General features: G+C 34.7%; 1 protein-coding gene across 1 annotated transcript in view; it reads left to right on the forward strand.

Moving 5' to 3' along the window:
• Nucleotides 1-501: 501 nt before the first annotated feature.
• The window catches only part of LOC141343144 (zinc finger protein ZFPM2-like), an 85,004-nt gene continuing 63,283 nt past the window's right edge, over nt 502-22,222 (forward strand). The window contains exon 1 of the mRNA XM_073847745.1: nt 502-724. Within this exon, the coding sequence (XP_073703846.1) occupies nt 685-724 (40 nt within the window). The 5' untranslated portion in view covers nt 502-684. The remainder of the gene's footprint in view (nt 725-22,222) is intronic.

Consider the following 22,222-nt stretch of genomic DNA (forward strand, 5'->3'; position numbering starts at 1 on the left):
CTGTCTAACGTCAACCAAAACCCCTCCCTCCAAAGAATGACAGCCAACCTGATTTTAACAAACCTGAACACGGATAATGATTGACAGGTAATTAACGTTTCTGATTGGCTAACAAACGCTTGCAGTTTTCCTCACTAGTGCTGTAGGTGTATCTGTTCTGAAGAGAGTCAGATTTATTTTGTTAATATCTAGGTGATAGAAACGCTTCATATTTGATAGAAAAACTAATTCATTAATACATAAGTCTATTTCATTCGGTAAATCAAACCGTTTAAACAACTTTTATACAAAAGGCAAAAAAGAACGAACACATTTGGCCCGAGTTTAGCGCTTTTTTGAAACAATAATCCGCATGAACAGTGAAGTTTAACAGTATTATATGTGAGAGATTGTGTGTGTACGGCGCCCGCGGTGGATCAAACTTCATGTTCAAACAAAAGCGCGAAACGCCTTCCCCTCCGCCGTCAGTCCGAGCAGACCGCAGCTCCGCGCACACACACACATATACACATACACACACACACTCGTGCGCACGCACTGAGCGAGGGGGACGCGTGTGTGAGAGCAAGAGCCTGTGAATAATCCTCATTCCTTCCGCGACCCGTTCGGCTCTTGGATGATCCATAATAACCTCTTATAATAATATATAATATTAATTTATAATCAATAATCATCCGGATCAACATGTCCCGCAGAAAGCAGAGCAACCCCCGGCAAATCAAACGTAAGTTACTCTGTTTATTATTATTACTGGTATTTGTTTCAAAGCCAAGCGCAGTAAAGTTGGATGAAAGGGAGACAGAGAGAGAGATCAGTTTATTATGACAACTGATAGTAGCAGCAGGTGCAAATGTTCTTCTTTCAATCCTTCTTTAGATTTTGTTTGATGATTCGGTGTTTTTGTATTTAACGAGGCTTATTTTCTCGCGTGTTACGATCAATGTAACATTTTTAGGACTTGTTTGTTATGCTTTTATTTTGCATTTACTTATTCTTCGTGCATATTCTTGGTTTATCATGTCTTTGCTTATATGTAATATTTATGCACGTAGTTATTTAATTCTGAAAGTTACACAGAGTGACAAAAACAGAAACTGAATGAAGTAGTTGGTTTAGATTTGCTGAATCTTTCAAAGCCTCAGGAGGGTCTGTTTACAGTCAATCCATTTTTTTTTTGTATTTGTTCAGGCATGTGGAGATGCTTTTCGTAATAATGACATTTGTAGATTTGTTTATTATGTTTTAATTTTTGCTTTTATTTATTCTTTATGCATATTCCAGTTTATCATAGAAAATAAAAATATATGAATGCAGTTGTGTTTTTTTCTAGAATTGCTTTTGTAATTGTTATGCATGTGTTTGTTTAGTGCTGAAAGTTGTATATTCTGTACTGTGAATCTCATGAACTGATTTAGTGTTCGAGTTTAAAGTTGTTTTAGATTTAAGACGCTCAGCTGATTCTCTAAAAAGGTGATCAGTGAAGATGTTGTCCACGATTAACAGGCGATACACTGGTTGACATTTCAATGTCATGTTCTTTTTCTTGACATTATAGCGTTATTGTTGTTTGGCAAGCTGTATACATTTATGGTAGCTGAATTGTCATTCACTTTTTAGGTCATTGTAGTTTTACATCCAGCGTTTCTTGTAAATGTTTTAAGTCAGCTGTGGATATCAATAAAAAATTGTCCAGAATCTCTCATGCATGCTAATAAGGACTGAAATATAGTTTATGTATTTATGATGATGCAATAAAAAAAAAAGAGTGGTTTAATACATTGCTTTTTACTCAACATCTAAATGTGTAAAAACAAAACCTATTTTCCAGAAAGTACTTCTGTGGTCTAAAATATTTAATAAATATGACACATCTCAGCCTAGAATAATCTGCAGAGCTCTACAGAGTTAAATAAATAATGGGTTTCATAAAATATACACCATCAGCTTGAGCATTTCCATTTTTCAGGGCCTATTTTTAGGACACTGTTATGCTATAGCACCTGAATATTTTCAGCACCTTGCGAAGTGAAAGGTTCAGACAATAAAAGTGCACTTCTGTCTTTTATACAATAATTAAATAGGCTGGCTATTGTTGCATTCATCTTTTGTGAATGAAAGAGCCGAAGTGCGATCGCTGTTCAAGGCCTTTAGAAGCGTGTGTGTGTGTGTGTGTGTGTGTGTGTGTGTGTGTGTGTGTGTGTGTGTGTGTGTGTTTGAACTGCAGGGAGGAAGGATGAAAAATCTTCTTCTTCTGTTGTGAAATGTTGTTGTGTTTTTTTAGGGACAGGTAAAACTGAGCCAAGAGATGGGAACTAGCAAGATAAACTAGTTGCACAATTCTGTCTTTATCGCTGCTTGATATTTGTATGTTTGTACTTGTGAAAGGAATTGTTTCTGTTTCTGATCGTTGAGCTCATGTACATGTAGTTTAGTTTTAAAGTAAAATTTTACTTACTTTTTTTTTTTTTCAATGTCTTGTTTTGATCATCCTGTCACTTGGGTGACACATTGAGATGTATTGTGTTAGAGTGTTCAGCAAATATTGTTTGACTGTACTAGTATACAAGTACAGTAAATACAAATATGTTTGAAGGCTTTCAGTCAGTGCAAAGCAATCTTTGCGTATTTTGTTTGATGTGCTACTTTCTGTTATCTCATTCGACAAGCATGACAGCTTTTGAATGCCCGAAATGAGCTGGAGTCATTAAACTGTTGACCGAAGCGTTTGCATGCAAATCGATCCGCGTCGATTTCCTTCTGAAATGCATTCGAGATGTCCAGGAACTGAGGTCTGAGTTATCTAACAGCTCTCACAGCTCCGCTACTAGAGCATTCATAATATCAGGGTATTGTCTCTGGCTCCGAAAGGTCACGCGAAGCCCGTGGTTCCTCTCTCCGGCACTTCAGGAAGAGGAAGAGAGAGGAAGAGGCCGTCTGATCCAGTGCACAGAGAGACCGAGAGTCATTCTAAAGGACAAAAAGGTTGTTGGGCACCTTGCACCCCCCCTCCGCAGCCATACGTTTGTCGGTTATCTAAAATTGTGATTTATGCAGTATTTTAATATTTTGCTTATTCTCTCCCCTTGGGTGCTCTCTGAGCAATGATAAAAAGGCCGCGCTGAAAAAGCACCATTAATTTGCACCGATGCCTGTGAGATAGGGCCAGATAATGGGAAAGATAAGGCAGGGAGATATACCATCAGAGCTGCGATTATTACCATTAAAATTCCAACCCAGCAATCTGCAGCCGGCTGATAATTCCCTCTCCGTTTCCACCACTTTGGATGATAAGGCAAAAAATAGTCATCCACTGCTCCTTGATTAGGCTGCCTGGATATCCCGATAATACGGTGATAAATTATGTATTTCTCCTCCTTGTTTTTTGGCCCTGAAACGTTACATCTGATTCCATTTTTTATTAATATTTATTTTGCGTCGGTTTTGGTCCCCACCCCCACCGGCAGAATCCAAGACCCCTCTCGCCCTCTCCTCTTTCAGTTCTTCTCATCGTAATAAGAGTTTGATAGAGAGGTGATGGAGGGTGAGATGTTTTGTATGGGAGCTCATATCTGCGTTATCAGCTCATCTCCACGAGCGGCTGCTCGCCGCTGTTGTTTTTAGCCCTTATCACCTCATGCCAATATGCCAATAAATTGGCCCGATTGTTAACCGGGCCGAGCCGGGGCCAGCGAAAATTTATGACAGGAAGAGATGAAAATATCGCTGATGCGTTGGGGATGAAGCACGATTAGCTTCGCGGGAGAGCGTGATGTCTCAGTCTGCGCTGAGGAATGCCTGGTGGCGCTTTAATAGGCAGGGCAGATACACAGGTTGGCGAATGGAAAGCGTGCCCCGTGGTGTAATTTGTCTGTAAAATAGCCCCTCGAGTTGCACGTGTGGGCTTGGAGAGCAGGCGGGTTGATGGGGAAGGCCTCTCTCCATCTGTTTACGCTTGCTGCAGGTCTGTACACTTCTAAACGTCATTCTGCTTTGTGTGATGCTAAACTGTACTGTTCAGCTGTCTCGTTTTCTATTGCATACATAGGTATTGTCATTTAAATGGTTTACACCTTATACCTCAAACTCTTTTACCTTTAAAACTTAAGCAACAGTAAAGCCCTCCTTCTTTAATTTGAATTTAAATCTCAAGCATTTTGACATTAATGAGCAGTGTGAGATTGATGCAGATCAGTTTCAGAATGCAACTTTTAAAACTTGATTTATGCATTTTGAAGACACTTGTATACAAACTGACTTAAATTGCATTTAAGGTATAAATTTAGGTCATTTCATGACCTTGGCCAAATTGTTTACCCCAGTATTTGATATCCTTGATGTTGCTCTGCTGCATTTCCATGCATTTGTTGTTTGGATGACTAAAAGTTACTTTTTTAGCCTTGTCTGGCTCAGCGATCTCACAGTGCACGTCAGTGTCAAAATGATTGAGGTGGAAAATCAAATAAAAAAGGCAGGCTTTACTGTTCACAGACACTGAACATGAATTCTAGCTTGACGCTTCAGTTTTTAATGGTTAGAGAGTGTGAGGTAAGATGCACAAAACACATTTATTATTTGACAATTGTTTTATCATCTAATGACCAACAGCAATACCTGGTGATTTAAGCTACTAATTTTAATTTTTTCAAAATTTTGTTCCAGTTTTCAATTTAACGTATCCACCTTTTTACCTGTAAGAATGAGTGCGGCCATTTGTAAATTTTATGGGTCATGATTCTGGTCTCATCCACGTCCAGCTATTTTTAGCTGTACAAAACGGCTGGTTTTGCTGCTTGATATTGAAGACTGGTGTGGTTACCGTATTGTTTTGATTTTACTGGATATAGCGGATAATGAACCGGAAGTCTCACCCAGAGGCTTACTTCTGAGTTGAAGAATAAGGTAGATAGGCAAATGCAAATGGTTCAAATTGATTACTTCATATTATACAATATATTATGGATCTTTTCCTGGTCTCCTTTCTTTTCTTTATTCCTTTAAATGTCTTTTAAATCCTTTTTTATTACCTTTAAATGGTTTATTTTCCCCCTCCCCAAATTTTCAAGACATGGTTATGGCCTTGAAACAGAATGAAAGTCATTTTATAACAATTGATTTCAGTACAGTTCAGCATTAGCACATGTTACAATAAGTGTATTATTTATACAGTAGTACATTTGTGACCCTAGACCACAAAACCAGTCGTAAGAGTATTTTTTTTATTATTTGAGGTTTATACATCATCTGAAAGCTGAATAAATAAGCTTTCCATTGATGTATGGTTTGTTAGAAAATCTGAGGGTGCAAAAAAAAATAAAAATAAAGTTTTGATTCATGGAACATGATCTTTACTTAAAATCCTAATGATTTTTGGCATAAAAGAAAAATCGATAATTTTGAAGGTCACATTTTTAAATAGATCAGACTTTTAGTATTTACTTTATCAACTTTTTTTTTTTTTGACTGAGCTTGTCGAAGTGCATTTTGGAACTGCCTTATTATCCCTTATGTGGGACCCTGATCACACTGACAGCGTTTTGTAGTGAAAAGTTTCATTTCAAACAACCATTGGTGATATCACTTAATGCAGATGAGCAGTTGAAACATGCTGTTTAGGTAGAATGTTCACCAAGTAAACTAATTCTAGCCACTAGGGGTTCAACAACACAGTCAAGTGCACTTTAGTTTCAAACCTTTCGATTTTCAGCTGACGGGTTGACAAAGGAAACCCGTCTGACTGAAATAGCCACTTTTAAAGTGTCTTTTTGAGATCCACAGCCAATCCAAATGTTTGTGATGCTCAAAGTGAAGTATATGGAGGATTTGCCAGCTTGCGGTGCTGGAAAATGGTAGTCAGAGAACTCTGGTGGAGGTCTGTTGTTGGTCCGTGTGAGTGTGAGTGTGTGTGTGTGTGTGTGTGTGTGTGTGTGTGTGTGTGTGTGTGTGTGTGTGTGTGTGTGTGTGTGTGTGTGTGTGTGTGTGTGTGTGTGTGTGTGTGTGTGTGTGTGTGTGTGTGTGTAATCGACTGTCAGTATGACTTCATAATAAGTGTGTGATTATCATCTCGGCTCCGCCCAGCAGATGATGATGTCATACGAGAGCTCCGTCAGGCCTATCAGGTGACACGTCTATCTCTGGACGGGGTTTATCACAGTCTCAACTTATAATGGTGCAGTCAGAGTGTTTGCTGACTTGGCTGCCAACATGTCAGTGTGCGTGTGTGCATGGATATGTTTATGTTGGAGATGAACCGGTTGGTGTGTGTGCGGTTTGAATTCTGTGGTGTACCAGTCAGTCGGTTTACTATATTCTGTTCTATTTTTGTGCCTTTTTATATTATCTAATTATTGAGTGTATATGGAGCTTACATATTTGTGTCTGCGGTCTGTTCAACGGGTTTCATCATCAGGGAAATTTTTGACACTTTAAGTCCGTGTGTGTGTTGTGTTCTAGTGTGTGTATCAGCTCAACCATCGGCCAAACCAGCTCAAGCATCCAATGGTTTTGGAGGAGAATGTTGTTGTGGTAGTAATGAAACTCCTCTGAGATGACTTTCTCATACTTGAGACCTTTTTTTGGTAGATTCCACTGATGAAAGTGTGTAGTTTTTTTGTGTTCTTCATAGATTTGTCTCATGACGAATGGCTGCTGGATGCCAACTTTCCTTTTCAACATCTGTTGGCTGCCAATAACAGCTTGCGTTGTTTTGCCTTGTCTAAGATGAAGGAGCCATTTGACTTCACAAACTTATAGAAAGCAAATTCTCTGATGTATAGACAGTATTTTTAATCTTCTGCTTTTATCAAGTATGCAAAAGCAAATGCTTGGCCAGTCTATTGAATGCATTTGGTTGTGTCCAAAATACTTACTTGCATTACTATGGCTCTACCAAACCTTACTTTTTAGGCATGCAAGTTACATTCGAATGTCTGTGCCATTACACCTGATGTGATATTCATTAAACTAGCTGTAAATATAGACTCTAACTAGCTTGTAGCTGATCTGAAACATCACAATTTTTGTGTTCAAAATAGACATACAGTCAATCCAAAACACCTTCAACATTTCTCACATTATCATAATTTATTCACTATAGTTTAGAAAATGGTAATAAAATATGACAAGAACTTAGAATTAAACTATCAGAACAAATTCATCTTGATGAGGGATGTAGATGATAGAAAGGTATGTAATTGATTGCAATCATCAAAAAATTCAGACAACTGTTAGTATGACAATATTTACAAAACTATCAGTACTTTGTTGACCAGTTTCCAAGAAATGCTTATTTTTGTTCAGCCTGTGGTGTAAAAAGGTCGCATTAGCAACTAAATGTTAATAATAATGTTTTTGATTATTAAAATGCAACATAACACAGAACTTAGTAAAAATAAGGATTAATCTGAGAAAAACAAAAATGTATTTCACAGGGCCTCAAAAATGTAACTTTTATGAAACTTGAAAAAAAAAATTGCTGTTAACTTGTATAAGTAATAATAATGATTTCAATGAATTAGACATGCTTTTTGATGAATAAAATGTAATTTGACCATTAAAACAGACTAGAAAACTGAAACTGGAATCGAGAAAAATTTGAATGAATGATGGAATGAAAAACGGAATTTGGAAAAAAGTTAAATGGAATTTGGGGGAAAATAAAATTAATTTAATACGGTCTTTGTAACTTGTAATGTTTTTTTAAAGTCTCTTACGCTCATTAAGACTACATTTATTTGATCAAATATACAGAAAAAAAAAACATTAATACTGCAAAATGTTGTTACAATATAAAATAATGGTTTCTATTTTAATATACATTAAAATAATTTTTTCCTGTGATGCAGAGCTGAATTTTTTAATCAGCCATTAGTCCAGTCTTTAGTGTCACATGATCCTTCAGAAATCATTCTAATATGCTGATTTATCTATGTTGCCAATAATTGTGCTACCGAATATTTTTTTGGAACCAATGATACTGTTTACAGGATTCTTTGCTAAATAAAAAGTTAAACAGCCTTTATTCTGAATATTTCTTTTTAACAGTATAAGTCTTTGCTATCACTTTTTATCAATTTAATACATCCTTGCTGAATAAAAGTAATATTTTTTCAAAAAAGAAAGAACAAAAATTGACTGACCCCAAACTTTTGAACAAAAGTGTATATTTTTAGAAAACATTTATATTTTAAAAAAATGCTGTTCTTTTTAATGTTTTATTCATCAAAGAATCCTGAAAAAAACATTACAGGTTGCAAAAAATATTAAGCAACACAACTGTTTCCAGCACTGATAATAAATCGGCATATCTTTCTGAAGGATCATGTGACACTGCAGAATGGAGTAATGATGCTGAAAAATTAACCTTCGATCACATAAATTAGATTGTTAATGTATATTAAAATAGAAGAACATTATTTTACATCGTAATATTATTTCACAATATAACCTTTTTCTGTATTTTATTAGAAATAAAGCATTAGAAACCCATTTAAATACATTAAAAATCTTACTGATCCCAAAATTTTGACTGGCAGTGTAGTAAAAAAAAAAATGGAGAAGCTGTTTTTACAAAACATGACCTAAATAAACTGATACATTTCTGAATGTAGAATAATCTATGAAAAAAAAAAATAATAGTTGACCTGAAATAGAAACCTGACTGTATAAGAACAGTTAATGTTAATGTTTACAATAGAGCTCTCATTGCATCAATGTTGAAAATGCAACTATGAATTACACTCAGACCCATTTCAAAATGCAGCAATACGTAAAATTGAGCTTGTGCAGTTAGAAGCATTTGTGTTTAAGTACTTGTGTAGAGTATTTTTCATGTCTTGTTGATATTATCGCTGGTTACCAGAGAAATGAATTGATTGGGAATGTTGTTTTTGTTTGAGCGTCACAGTTGTAGTTCCATTGAGTGAGTGTCGATGTAGAGTCTTCATTTACATTTCCTCGGAGGAAAATACAGATGTGTGTGTGAAGAGTTTGTCTATCCATCATTAGAAAAGAGGAATGCTGTTGTTTCTGTCTCTGATCCATCCTTTCTTCCAAACATTTCCCTTTTCCTTTCCTCTCCCGCTGTCAGTTTGTCTGTCTGTTTCTCTAGCTGTGTTGGAAAACAGTCTATGATGCATCAGGGTTAGTGGTTTCAAAAGGTGGAGGTCATTTCCTGCCAAAGTTTCCTCTTTATCTTCCTTTTTCCTGAATTCCTCACAGATGATTCCAGAGCTGACAGTTTGCCTTTCTCGGCTCTGATATTTGCACAGAAAGAAACACTGAAAACAATATCTTCATCTCAAGAGAGCAACTCATCAATTTACGCTTGTCACTTCAGATTCACATTAGTTTCAACTCTGAATTCATTAATTCTCACAAGGCTGTCAGTTGTTAATCATTCAGTAATTTCCTCACAGTTGATTAAAGAAATAGTTTACCCCAAAAATGAAGATTGTGTCATTTATTTACTCTCTCTAATTAAAAACGTATTCAACTGATTAAAAGTGATAGTAACAATAGTGATTGTTACAAAAATATTTCAAATCATTGCTGTTCTTTTGAGCTTTCTGTTTATTATCCTGAATAAAATGTATCACAGTGTCCATGAAAATATAATGTATAAATGTAAAAGAAATCAGCATATTAGAATGATTTCTGATGAAGACTGAAGTATGAAGAGAAATTCAGCTTTGCATTGCAGGAATAAATTACTTTTTAAAATATATTCAAATAGAAAGCATTAATTTCAAATTGTAATATTATTTCACAATATTACTGCTTTTACTGTATTTTTGAATACATGCATGCAGCCTTGGTAAGCATTTGAAAAAAAAATGAGTGAGTGAATTATTTTTGGGTGAGCTGTCTCTTTAAGTCAACTTTTTCCTTTGACTCTGTCTTGAAGGACCTAACAAGATCAAATCGCAGAAATTGTACTTGACTAATCTGTGTCGTCTGTTGTTTAGTTTATTTAGCTGTGATATCAGTGATCAGTCTATTGAGCTCCAGGTAACAATTGACTTTCAGCCTTAGAGTTAATAGCCTTGTGTCTTGCTTGTACAGATCAATATTGGTATTAATTAATCAGCGCTATCGGCCACGCGATCTGGTTCTATTTGTTGTTACATCAGCACAATATCAATAGGGAAAGTGTACTCCCTGATCGCCATGGCAACTTCATCGCTCAGGTCAAAGAAAGTTTATCTTATCTTGCTGCCGAGAGTGGCAAACTGCTTAGAAATCTAGTTTAGACTCTCAGATCATCGATTGGGCCCTTTCTGCTCTGTCTGTCTCCTTACTCTCTCTCTGGCCTGCATTCTGATCAAGACAGAAATAGAAGGCTGGATCATCAGTATTTAAAGTCTGATACTGCCCTCAGGAAGGAAAAATCACAAATGAGATCTCTTTTACATCTCAGTTGTTTCTTCAAGACACCAATGAGAATAAATAGCAGCGTTTGTGTCCTCTAGAGTTTGAGAAGAGATCTCAAATTGTTTTCAGATTAACCAAGAAAGTTCGAGATCTTACATTTCTTCTCAAATTATTTCAATACCAAATTATCTGAGATATGCTATCAATGTTTATATCTATTATATCTAATGTAAATTCTAATTTATTTTTTTATCCTCTAATAAATTTTTTCTTTGGATGGAGGATCTTAAAACTAGAAATAGGGGCTTTTATAACAATAAACATATGTGTGAGTAAAAAAAAAGTTAGAATCAGATTTAAAAATATATACAAAAATGCCCCCTGTTCAAAAGTTTATATCCCCTTGATTTTTAATACTGTGTTGTTACCTGAATGATCCACAGCTGTGTTTTTGTTTAGTGATAGTTGTTAGTTTGTCCTGAATGGCTAAACTGCCTGCTGTTTTACAGAAAAATCCTTCCAGTCCCACAAATTCTTTGGGTTTTTAACCTTTTTGAATTTTTGTGTATTTGAACCTTTTCCAACAATGACTGTATGATTTTGAGATCCATATTTTCACACTGAGGACAACTGAGGGACTCACATGCAACTATTACAGAAGGTTTAAACGCTCACGGATGCTTCAGAAGGAAAAAACAGGAGGGTGCCACTTTTTGAATTTGAAGATCAGGGTAAAGTTAACGTATTTTGTTTTCTGGGAAACATGCAAGTATTTGCCCTGGTGTTTAACTTATTTAGTCTTCCTGGAAACATGTAACTATCTTCTGTAGCCTCTGAAGGGCACTAGTAAATGGAAAAAAAATATGATATTTAGGCAAAATAAGAAAAATGTACACATCTTCATTGTGTTCAAATGTTTTCACCCCCTTGTTTTTAATGCATGCTTTTTCCTTCAGAACCACCAGTGAGTGTTTGAACCTTCTGTAATAGTTGCATATGAGTCCCTTAGTTGTCCTCAGTGTGAAAAGATGGCTCTCAAAATCATACAGTCATTGTTGGAAAGGGTTCAAATACACAAATATGTTGGAAAACCAAAGAATTTGCGGGACATGAAGGATTTTTCTGAAGAACATCAGGCAGTTTAACTGTATACAAATGAACAACAACAACAACAAAACAGCTATGTGGATCATTCAGTTAACAACACAGTATAAAGAATCAAGAGGATGTAAACTTTTGAATGGTGTCATTTTTATAAATTAAACTATTTTCTCTTGTTTTGGTAAATAATTAACATTTCACATTTTTTCCCTCTAAAATTATTATTAATATAAAAATATTTTTAATGTTAATCTGGCACAAAACAAACAAATTAGAATGAAAATGTTAAATGTACACCATTAAATGTACATAAAATAAAACCGGTAAGGCTGAAATAACTCAACGTAATAACTAACAATGCAGTTAAGTTAGTTGTCAATGTGGTTAACTTAGTAGTGTCTCTACTTTTAGTTAGTTACTCCCCAGTACTAATGTGGCCCGTCTGCAGCGTACGACAACTTCTCTCTCTGTCTTTCCCACTTGTTCTCCCAGAGGTCCCAGTTGTAGCCCAGTTTGCGGTTTGGTTCCAGCATGGTTATATACCTCATCAGGCTCAGAATAGCCCCCGGGGAGCCCAACACACAGACACCCCCCCCCCACACTCCTGCCTAGGGGACACAATCGCTTCATTTACCATTCTCTATTTGGCCCCTGCCAAAAGGAGAAACAGAGAGAGAGAGAAAGAGAGCGAGTGAAGGGGCCACATCATGAATTCACTCATTTCACTCACACATCTCCTTCACCTTGGCTCCGAACATCACCAGCGTGGAGATACGGCTCAATTAAGTGTGTTTCACGGGGGTAGACCGCCAATCTGGTCGCCAAAATTTTATCAGCGGAAATCTTAGCATGTAATGAATATGGATATTGACTTGTGTTAAGCGTGTGAGTGTGTGAGTGTGTGAGTGTGTGAGTGTGTGAGTGTGTGAGGCAAAGAGATGAACACAAACACACACTACAGTGCTTCTCCAAATGAATGAGACTTTAGCCAGTATCAGTGTCAGAAAGAGATTCTGGAGTCCAAAAGAAAATTGTTGCTTTTTCAGAGCTCGTAAGACATAATTGAGTTATTGGTTATGTTTGAAAAAATTAAAAAGTCTGTAACATTTTATTGTCAGTAACTTTAGTAAGATTTTTAAAGTTTCTTATGCTCATCAAGGCTGTGCCTATTTGATTAAAAAACACAGAAAAAAAAATAATTTTGTGAAATATTATTGCAATTTAAAATAACAGTTTTCTGTTTTAATATACTTTTAAAATATAATTTATTCCTGTGATGCAAAGCTGAATTTTCAGCATCATTACTCCAGTCTTCAGTGTCACATGATCCTTCAGAAATCATGCTGATTTATATAATATGCTGATTTATAATCAATGTTGGGACCTGTGATACTTTTTTTAAATTCAGATTCTTTGATAAATGTGACCCTGGACCACAAAACCAGTCTTAAGTCGCTGGGGTATATTTGTAGCAATAGCCAAAAATACATTGTATGGGTCAAAATTGTTGATTTTTCTTTTATGTCAAAAATCATTAGGATATTAAGTAAAGATCATGTTCCATGAAGATTTTTTGTAAAATTCCTACTGTAAACCTATCAAAATGTAATTTTTGATTAGTAATATGCATTGTTAAGAACTTAATTTGGACAACTTTAAAGGTGATTTTCTCAGTATTTTGATTTTTTTGCACACTCAGATTCCAGATTTTCAAATAAATGTATCTCGGCCAAATATTGTCCTATCCTAACAAACCATATATCAATAGAAAGCTTATTTATTGAGCTTTCATATGTATATATCTCAGTTTTGTCAAATTTTACCTTATGACTGGTTTTGTGGTCCAGGGTCACAAATAAGAAGTTAAAAAGATCAGTGTTTATTCAAAATTGAAATTTTATGTTACAACACGACCATTCAAAAGTTTGCGATCAGTATTTTTCTTTTTTTTTTTTCTTTTTTTTATACTTTTATTCAGCAAGGATGTTAAACTGATAAAAATTGATGTTAAATTCTTATATTGTTAAAAAAGATTTCTATTTTGAATAAATGCTGTTCTTTTTAATGTTACAACACTGATAATAAATCAGCATATTAGAATGTTTTTTTTTAAAAGATCATGTGACACTAAAGACTGGAGTAATGATGCTGAAAATTCAGTGCTGCGTCACAGAAATAAATTATATTTAAAAGAATGTTAAAATAGGAAACCAATATTAGAAATTGCAATAATATTTCACAATATTACTGTTTTTTTCTGTATTTTTGATCGATTAAATACTGCCTTGATGAGCATAACAGACTATACATTAAAAATCAAAAGTAACAGAAAATCACACTTATTTCTTCTAGACAACAAGAAAAATAAACTGAATAAAAATAAGAGAGAAAATAGATTTAAAAATACATATGTTTTTACTTCTTTTGTTTGTTTTATGTATTTTAAATCTATTTTTGTTTTCATTTACCTATTAATTTTCGTACAATTAACTTTTTTATTTTCCATTTCCTTGATTGGATTTGAGATCTCATCTGAAACTCTTTTTCTCAGTAGAAAAATCTTAGTCTCTTATTTGCATTCTGTTTAATTTTCTTGTTGCCTAGAAAAAAATGAGATTTTCTGTTACTTTGCAATAGAAAACATTGATTGCACACAAACTCACCTCTTGAGCTCATGATGATAATGATGATGTTACTTTTTCCTCAAGTTGAGATCCTTTACAGCGAGTATGTATTTCATACGCACTGACCTTAAGCTGATGACAGAAATATTGAAGTGTGAGTTTCTGGCAGGAATTAGTGCAGCTCGTGTATATCTGATGGAGGGTTTTGGGCATTTCTCTGGCATTTCTTGGGAAACATCATTAAGGAAAAGGTGCTGGGGAGGATTAAACATCAGGCCTTTCACTTCAATTTGTACATCAGCATTTCCTCGAGCCTGTATTATAAAGCGGACATCATGTTTCAGACGGGCTGGAAAATCACTGCAGACAAAGCTCTGGAAAATAAACAGATCAACAATTTACGTCAGATATGTAAGAAATAAGAAGTAAACCTCCAGAACATGTTAAGGCTTGAAAGGAAAAGCTGAGCATTGATTTGACAGGGCCGCATGTCTGAAGTTTGTCATGATATGGACTTTCTGTAAAACCCTGTTTTATCCTCTGATACACGCATATCTGTATTTTTGCGTTCATGAGTGTCAGTACACACAGAGAATGTGAACCAGGATTTGACTTTAAAGTGAAAGTTCACACAAAATGAACAATCTGTCACCAATTACTCAGCCTCAGTTTGTCATAAACCTGTATGACTTTTAGGGATGCACCAAATGTTCAGCAACTAAAATTATTCAGCCAAAGATGGCAAAAAAAAAAGCTCTTTCGGTGTTCGGCCGAATAAGTGAAAAGGCTGAATAAATTATACTGAACAATGATGTGACGAGATCAAATAGAGGTGTGCACTAATTAGGGGTGGGCGATTTGGTAAAAATATCATATCACGATTTTTTCAAGAAATATCACGATTCACGATTTTATCATGATTCTTTGTCATGTTGGTTTTACTTTTTTACAAGTTGTCTGAGTAGTACAGCCAAATTAATTTTTCTATTTTAAAACCTAAACCTTACAAGGTAACAAAATATAAAATAAAAAGAATGGCAGATATTTAAGCCAAAGTGGGCGAAGACAAAAAAAATCTTTGTCATTATTTTCTTTGTTTTTAAAAAATAAGAACAAAGATAAGCTACATGTTACATATACACATACTATACAAATAAAACAAACAGTGCTTTAATTTTCAGGTACAGTCGGTGTATTTATCAGTAGCATTCAAGAAATTTAATTAACAAATATAAAAATAAAACACTATATACATTATATACATAAATTATACATAGAAGCAACATTTAAAGCAACTGTATTGAAGTTCTTCAGTCAAGAGCAGTGAGTGATTTTCCTTTGTGTTTTGTTTTATTAGTGTATCATCACCCAAAAATGACAATTCTGTCATCATTTACTCACTCTCGCATTTTTTAAGCATAAAACATGCTGAACATAAAACTTATTTTGAATAATGTGGGTAACCAAACAGTTGCTGGGTCCCCAGTTACTTCCATATATTTTATTTATTTATTTTAAGTCAGTGGGGACCAGCTACTGTTACCCACATTCTTCAAAATATCTTCTTTTGTGTTAAGCACAAGAAACAAATTAATAGAGATTTAGGACATGTGAGTGACAAGATTTTTGGGTGTACTGTCCCTTTAATGACAATCGACAGCATGTTTAGCTCTGTTGCAGAGCTGCACGCATCTATACAGGCGCGCATCCGTTTTTCTCTTAACTGTTTACTTTCACTTTAGACAACCGACTGTGTTTATATGTAATCCTTGCGTGTTTTTGACAGTATAAGCAAATTAAACGCCAAAGATAGCTCAGTTTAGTAATCAGGTGCTGTTTGACAGGCTTTTAGCGCACGTGCTTCAGGTTTACGCGCTCATGAAGCGCATGCCAGAACAGCGCGCGCGGACCAAATGGCGTTATTTTACCGGCAAGACTTTGAAGCACATTCAAATAATGTACTTTTGTGATCGCGAATATGAATAAGTGCAGTGTCCCGTGAGTGAATGTACAGTATATTAAGACGGAGGCACACTGTAGCACGATACTACGATATTTATTCAAAAGCAGATCGTGGAGACATTTTAATCGTCCACGATCAAAAATCGTCATATCGCACACCCCTAGCACTAATGCAGCAAACATGTCGGCAGTGTGGAAGCATTTAAAACTGTCCGAGAAAGACAAAAATCATTACAAGCACCGACAGTGAGAGGCAATTTAATATTGCATCGCATGTCGTCCATGAGAAGAGAATGGGGTGGTTGTTGCTGGTTACTGTATGATGACTGAAATCGCGAAAGGGCCTTCAACCATTAGTAAATAAACTACAGAACCTTATGTTGTCTAATACACGCACAAATTGTATGTATTCTGACAGCTCTGCAAAAGCTTGTTAGCCAGGGTTCAAAGTCCAAAGCCAAGAAAAATTGGTGCTGGTATAATGAGAATCATTCATAAATCTGCTGCTGTCAGCAAAAAGTAGTACTAAAGTCTTGTGGGTTTCCAACAAAATAAAAGTCAACATTCATAAATGTTAGCATTGTCATTTTACTGTTGCTCTGTAAAATAAAATAAAAAAGTAAGACAGAAATAATGATAATCATTATGATAAGGCTTTATTAATATATTTATTATAACAATCTCCTTTGCTCAGCAAGGCTGTACATTAAAAAACACATGCCTGATTCAATAAGGGGGTCTTAAAAATGGCCAAAGAATATTATTTTACTATCTTATTAATTTTAAGTTAAACTGTGCTTTGTTGGCAGGCTATGTCTACTAGAATGTTAAAAATCTTTAGTGTTAACTAAATATTTTTAAATTGTTGTTTTGTAGTAGATTTTTCTTTTTCTGAAACAACTTTTTTTTTTTTAGTTTACTGATAACCTTAATGTTCCAGTAAATAATTTTTCAATTCAGTTCATTAATCTTAATATTATATTATATTATTTTTGAAGCTAATAAAACTAAAATAATCTTCATTTTTATTAAATTTTAATAAAAGTATAACTTTCACAAATATAACTTAGAATTAAGAAAAAAATATTTACGTTTTTATTCTATTTGTGTTTTAACATGTAGGCCAACTAGAAATATTGTGGGATTTGGGCTATTTTTATCAACTTAAAAATGTAACTTTTCTGTGGAAGTCCATTTCTTCCACGTAAGGAAAAAAAATTGTGCCTTGAGTAGAAATTATGACATACTTAAGTCATAATTAGGAGATTTAAAAAAAGTAAAAAATTATGACTTTATAAACACATTATATTAAATCATCAACTTTTAAAGTCATTAAGTCAATTTCTACTTGTAAAGTCATAATTTAGCTTTTTCTAAAAAGCAAGACAAAACTGTAAAAAGCACATTTTGGCACATATTTAATTTATGCAATGGTGAAGAAAATTTGCAAAATACATTTTGGCTTTTGGAAGAATTTTCATTTCGTTGGATCCCTAATGACTTTCGTTCTTGTGTGAAACGTGTACTGTCCCTTTAAGATTGGGATGTTGATTATGTGTAACTATAAGGGATGTAATTGTGAAAGAATGATTCTCCTCAAGATTTATGTATTCCGTAGTGAGTGAATCAATTCGGTTTGAGATCAGAATGTTACATTTTATTGAACTCTTAAAAATGCCTCTGTTTTTGTATACATGTGTTTGTATGTTTGCTATGATTTGCAGAGGTGCACATTTGACCATCATCAACTTTCTTAAGCCACTGAAACAGGATAACACATGGGTCAAATGATAAGAGAGTAAAAAAATAAATAAGAAAGTGCTGATTGATTGATGTCTGGCTCTGCGTTTGACAGTGAGTTTGGGATCAGTGTGTTTGATTCCCTCTCTCAGATTGAAGCTCGGCAAATGTGAAGGACAAAAAGGTCACAAATATTTGTCTCCTCCTCTCTCATCTCCCACTGGTCGTGTGAAACTAGTCATAGCGCAGCGGTCAAGTGTGGCAACTTCTGCTGGGAGATGATTTACATTCAAAATGTTTTTTTCATTTTTACATGAGTTTTGTCAGCGTTGAGGATAGTATGTATGCTGCTTGACTAAAATGTCAATTTTACAAATCTTTTTAATGAATCAGTCCAAATGACTCAATTTTGAATTGGTGACTCACTCACTAACTGAATCGCTAAGAATCTCTTTTTTTTTTTTTTACCATTACTGAACCATTACTTTTTCATGTTCTCTAAGATGCTGTGTTTATGTGTAGTTGAAGCTTAAGACTTAGGCGATAAGTCTTTGTCTTTCGTAAAGGAACTGTTTAAGGAGCCAGAAGTGTGAAATCTGAACCAGAATCGCTTCTCTCCTTTAGAAATCTTTAGAAAAAAGACAAGAATTTTGTGTCATTGAAGAGAAATGCAAGCTGAATTTATAATGTATCATAACCAACATTCATTAAGCGTTAACCTGAACCATTGCACTTCAAATGGAGGATAGAAAAACGTTCTGATTGTGATATGGGAGGGTTTGTGAGTCCAGTAATGTGTGAATGTAATGCACCATCGATTGTTTGAAAGGACTGAAATCAAGGACGTGTCCTGGCCGGTTCATAGACGGTTTAATCGTAATGATCTCCGTGTCTATTCATTTCTCATGCTTTCCTGAAGATTAGCTCCTGGTGGTGGTCAGAAATGTACATTTGAAAGGACTTTAATGAATGTAGTAAAATGACTTTCACCACATTATCTCCAAACAAAACGGTCCTTGTTAGATAACCGCTCCACTGAGAAGATTGCACACGTCTATCTGTATTTTAAAAGAGTTTTTTTCTTACCTATGCCTCTCTTTGTTTCTTTCTCTCTGACTTTCTTTCGTCATGGCAGTTTAAAAGATACAGAAACATGAATTTTGTATTGCAGATTTTTTCCCCCAGAGGTTTAAAGACTCTTACTCAATGTACCTATGATGATATAGCCTGACTGTAAGCTAAGTGGGCAAGGATTGGTCTGGTTATCTTGACTAGTTGGTAGATAGCTGCATCATTTTTTTTATGCAGTAATATTTAGTTATTCACTGATGTAGACATTCTGGCAAAAAAGCATTATTCACTATTGATGGCCATTTATGTGAAAATTGTATTATTACAATATTTTTGCAATATATATATATATATATATATATATATATATATTATTATATTATAATATATATATATATTATAAATATTTAATGATGTACCAATAAGAAACATTTTATGCATAAATTGCTAGTACATTTTACAAATACAGGTAGAAAGACTGTAAAAGGTACTCCAATAATTCTTGTTTCATTAAAAAATAAAATGTTCCATAAATAAATTAGTCTTTATTAATTAAACAATTAATTAATTAATCTTAATATTATATTTTGAAGCAAATAAAACCCAAAAAATAACCTTTTTAAATTTAAAAATTAAAAATTATTTAAAAATTATATATATATTACAGTTCAATAAAAATATAACTTTCACAAATATAATTAAGAATTAAGAAAAAAATCTTACATTTTATTATATTTGTGTTTTCACACACTTGAAATACTGTGGGATTTAGCCTATTTTTATCAACTTAAAAATGTACTTTTCTATGCAAGACCATTTCCGCCCAAACCATAATTATGAAAAGTCAAAATTGATACTCAAGTCAAAATTACGAGATAAAAAGTCTAAATTATGACTTAAGTAAATGGTATATGCTTTATTACTAAGGTGTGTACTGAACTGTCCTCCAAAAACTGTTTTAAGCTAAGTTAATTTGCTTTAAACAAAAATGTCCCGCTTATCAGTAGACCACTATCCTGTGACCAATGTGTTTAAGTAAATTTTTACTTTTAAAGTCATAATTTAAACTTCTGATCTCGTAATTATGACTTCAATCACAATTTCAACTTTTTTATTGTAATTTTGACTAATTACGTAATGACAATTTTTTTATCATAATTTTGACTTTTTATCTCATTTTCTCTTTTTATCTCATAATTTCAACTTTAGGTCCTAATTTCGATTTAAGTCATAATTTCAACTTTTAAAAGCGTAATTTTGACTTTTTATCTCGTAATTATGACTTAAGTATGTCATAATTTCAACTTTTTTAAGCATGATTTTTTTTTCCCTTATGTGGCAGAAATGGGCTTCCATACTTTTCTGATATGTCCACTCATATATTGTACATCCCTAATAATATAAAATAATAATTTGGAAGGACAGAGTGACTGTCATCGAAATGCTGACCAACTGCTTTTTCCAGGTATTATAGACATCCCAGGTTTGGTCATAACAGACTTTAAAACCTGCAGTGAATATGGGAACACACAAGCCCTCCACTATAACTGTCCTGGGTGGTCTGTGACGCCAAAAGCAGCAGACTGAGAAAAGAAGTCCATATGTTACTGCATTCACATGCATTTGAATGGAAGTGTAGTGTGACCAGGCCTTTAGCGTGGAAGCATGCTGATCCGGATCTGAGGTGTGAACGGGTCAGCGGGCGCGCATTCACAATGAATAGGCCGCAGCGTGTGATTGCATGTGTCTCTGGTGTTCAGGCGTGTGTGTGGGTCCGTGCGGTTCCCTCTGGACTCTTTGTTCAGCACCTATCGGCATATCAGCAGAGAGTCCTTCAGCCCAGGCCTCTAATGCACCATGTATGGCTTTGTAGAAGCAGCCAGGATTGTGGGCAGTGCTGGGCAGCAGGATAGCTGCAGGCCTTCTCTGCAGTCAGTGGATTAGAGGTGGCCTGCTTTCTCACACACAAACACACACAAGACATACACACACACCGGTGTGAAATCGGGCTCCGCTCTCCTCTCCTCAAATGCTAAAGCCTCTTCCCCAACCATCTGTAAAATCCTCCAACTCTGTGTCTAAGTTGAGTTCAGAGTCCAATCTCTACTGCCAAAGCCTGAGAGAGAGAGAGAGAGATGGTTGAGTGACAGAGGATAGAAGGGAAACAGAAAGAGTGATTGAGGTTATGTTTGGAATGGTATACTAGCACTTGCTACACACAATATGTACTGTATACTGCCTAGTTTAGATATCAGAAGTACCTGTAATGTGCTACCAAGTGTAACGATACCAGTGTTTGTACAGTATCTGTAGTATGGATGCGGTCTCTGTTTACCAAATACTTGAGGGTTACATGACATTTGATACATTTAATTGAATACATTTATTGAATATTAATAAATATTTTATTTTTATGGCAATTCTAATGTTCTGGAACATAATGGAATTTGATGTCAACCCTCATGCCCAGTGTTTCAAACAACAACAAAAAAACAGTATGCAGCTCTAAAGATTTCAAGTAGTATGACTATAATAGTTATTCATTATTCATTTTAATTAATTTTTTTTGTGCTTGTAATCAAATTTTGTGTACATATGTCTTTACTTTTTAGCAGTCTTCACAAATGAGATCATTGCAATAGTTGTCTTTTGTCTTCCAATTTGTATTTCCACAATGTGAAGTTAAGGTCGTATGAGTTTTGAACCGCTTGTTTGAAAATCTTCCTGTCCACTGACATTTGTCAAGTACATGGGATTTGATGGAGGGCGTGTCTGAAGTAGGGATGTCACGATTGCATCCTCGATTGCATTTTGCCCGTGTCGAGTAACCGGCAAAATACCTGGAAGTGGTGTATTTTATTGACGATAATCCATGAAACACATTATTAGACCGTTTTCCAAGGCTGCATGTTATATTAAACACATTTAAAATCATAATAAAACATAATGCTTTTGTGAATTCATGTCATGTAAATGATTCAATTAAATAAATATATGCGTGTAGGTTACGGATGTGCGTTTCAGAGCGGGTCTGTTCACAGTAAATCATATATATATATTTGAAAATTAAAAATGTGCTGTGTAACACGAAATGTCACAGAATTGGATACATTTTGGCTGGATTAATCAAAGGTAGGTAGGTACACCTAAATCAAAACGCAATGTGACTAGTTTCTGTGAATATCAAGCTGCAAAATACTATTTAAATATGAATCCTGCATGTTCTGCATGTCTCTGAATGAATAGTGCAGCGCAGTTTTGTTTACTACTGACGCTCGCTGTGTTTTCAACCTCTGGCCGCCTCAATATGAGTACATGAACACATAAACATAAGCTCTAGAACTGCTCTGACAGTC

The sequence above is a fragment of the Garra rufa genome, chromosome 9 (genome assembly GCF_049309525.1).
Source record: "Garra rufa chromosome 9, GarRuf1.0, whole genome shotgun sequence".
NCBI lineage: Eukaryota > Metazoa > Chordata > Actinopteri > Cypriniformes > Cyprinidae > Garra > Garra rufa.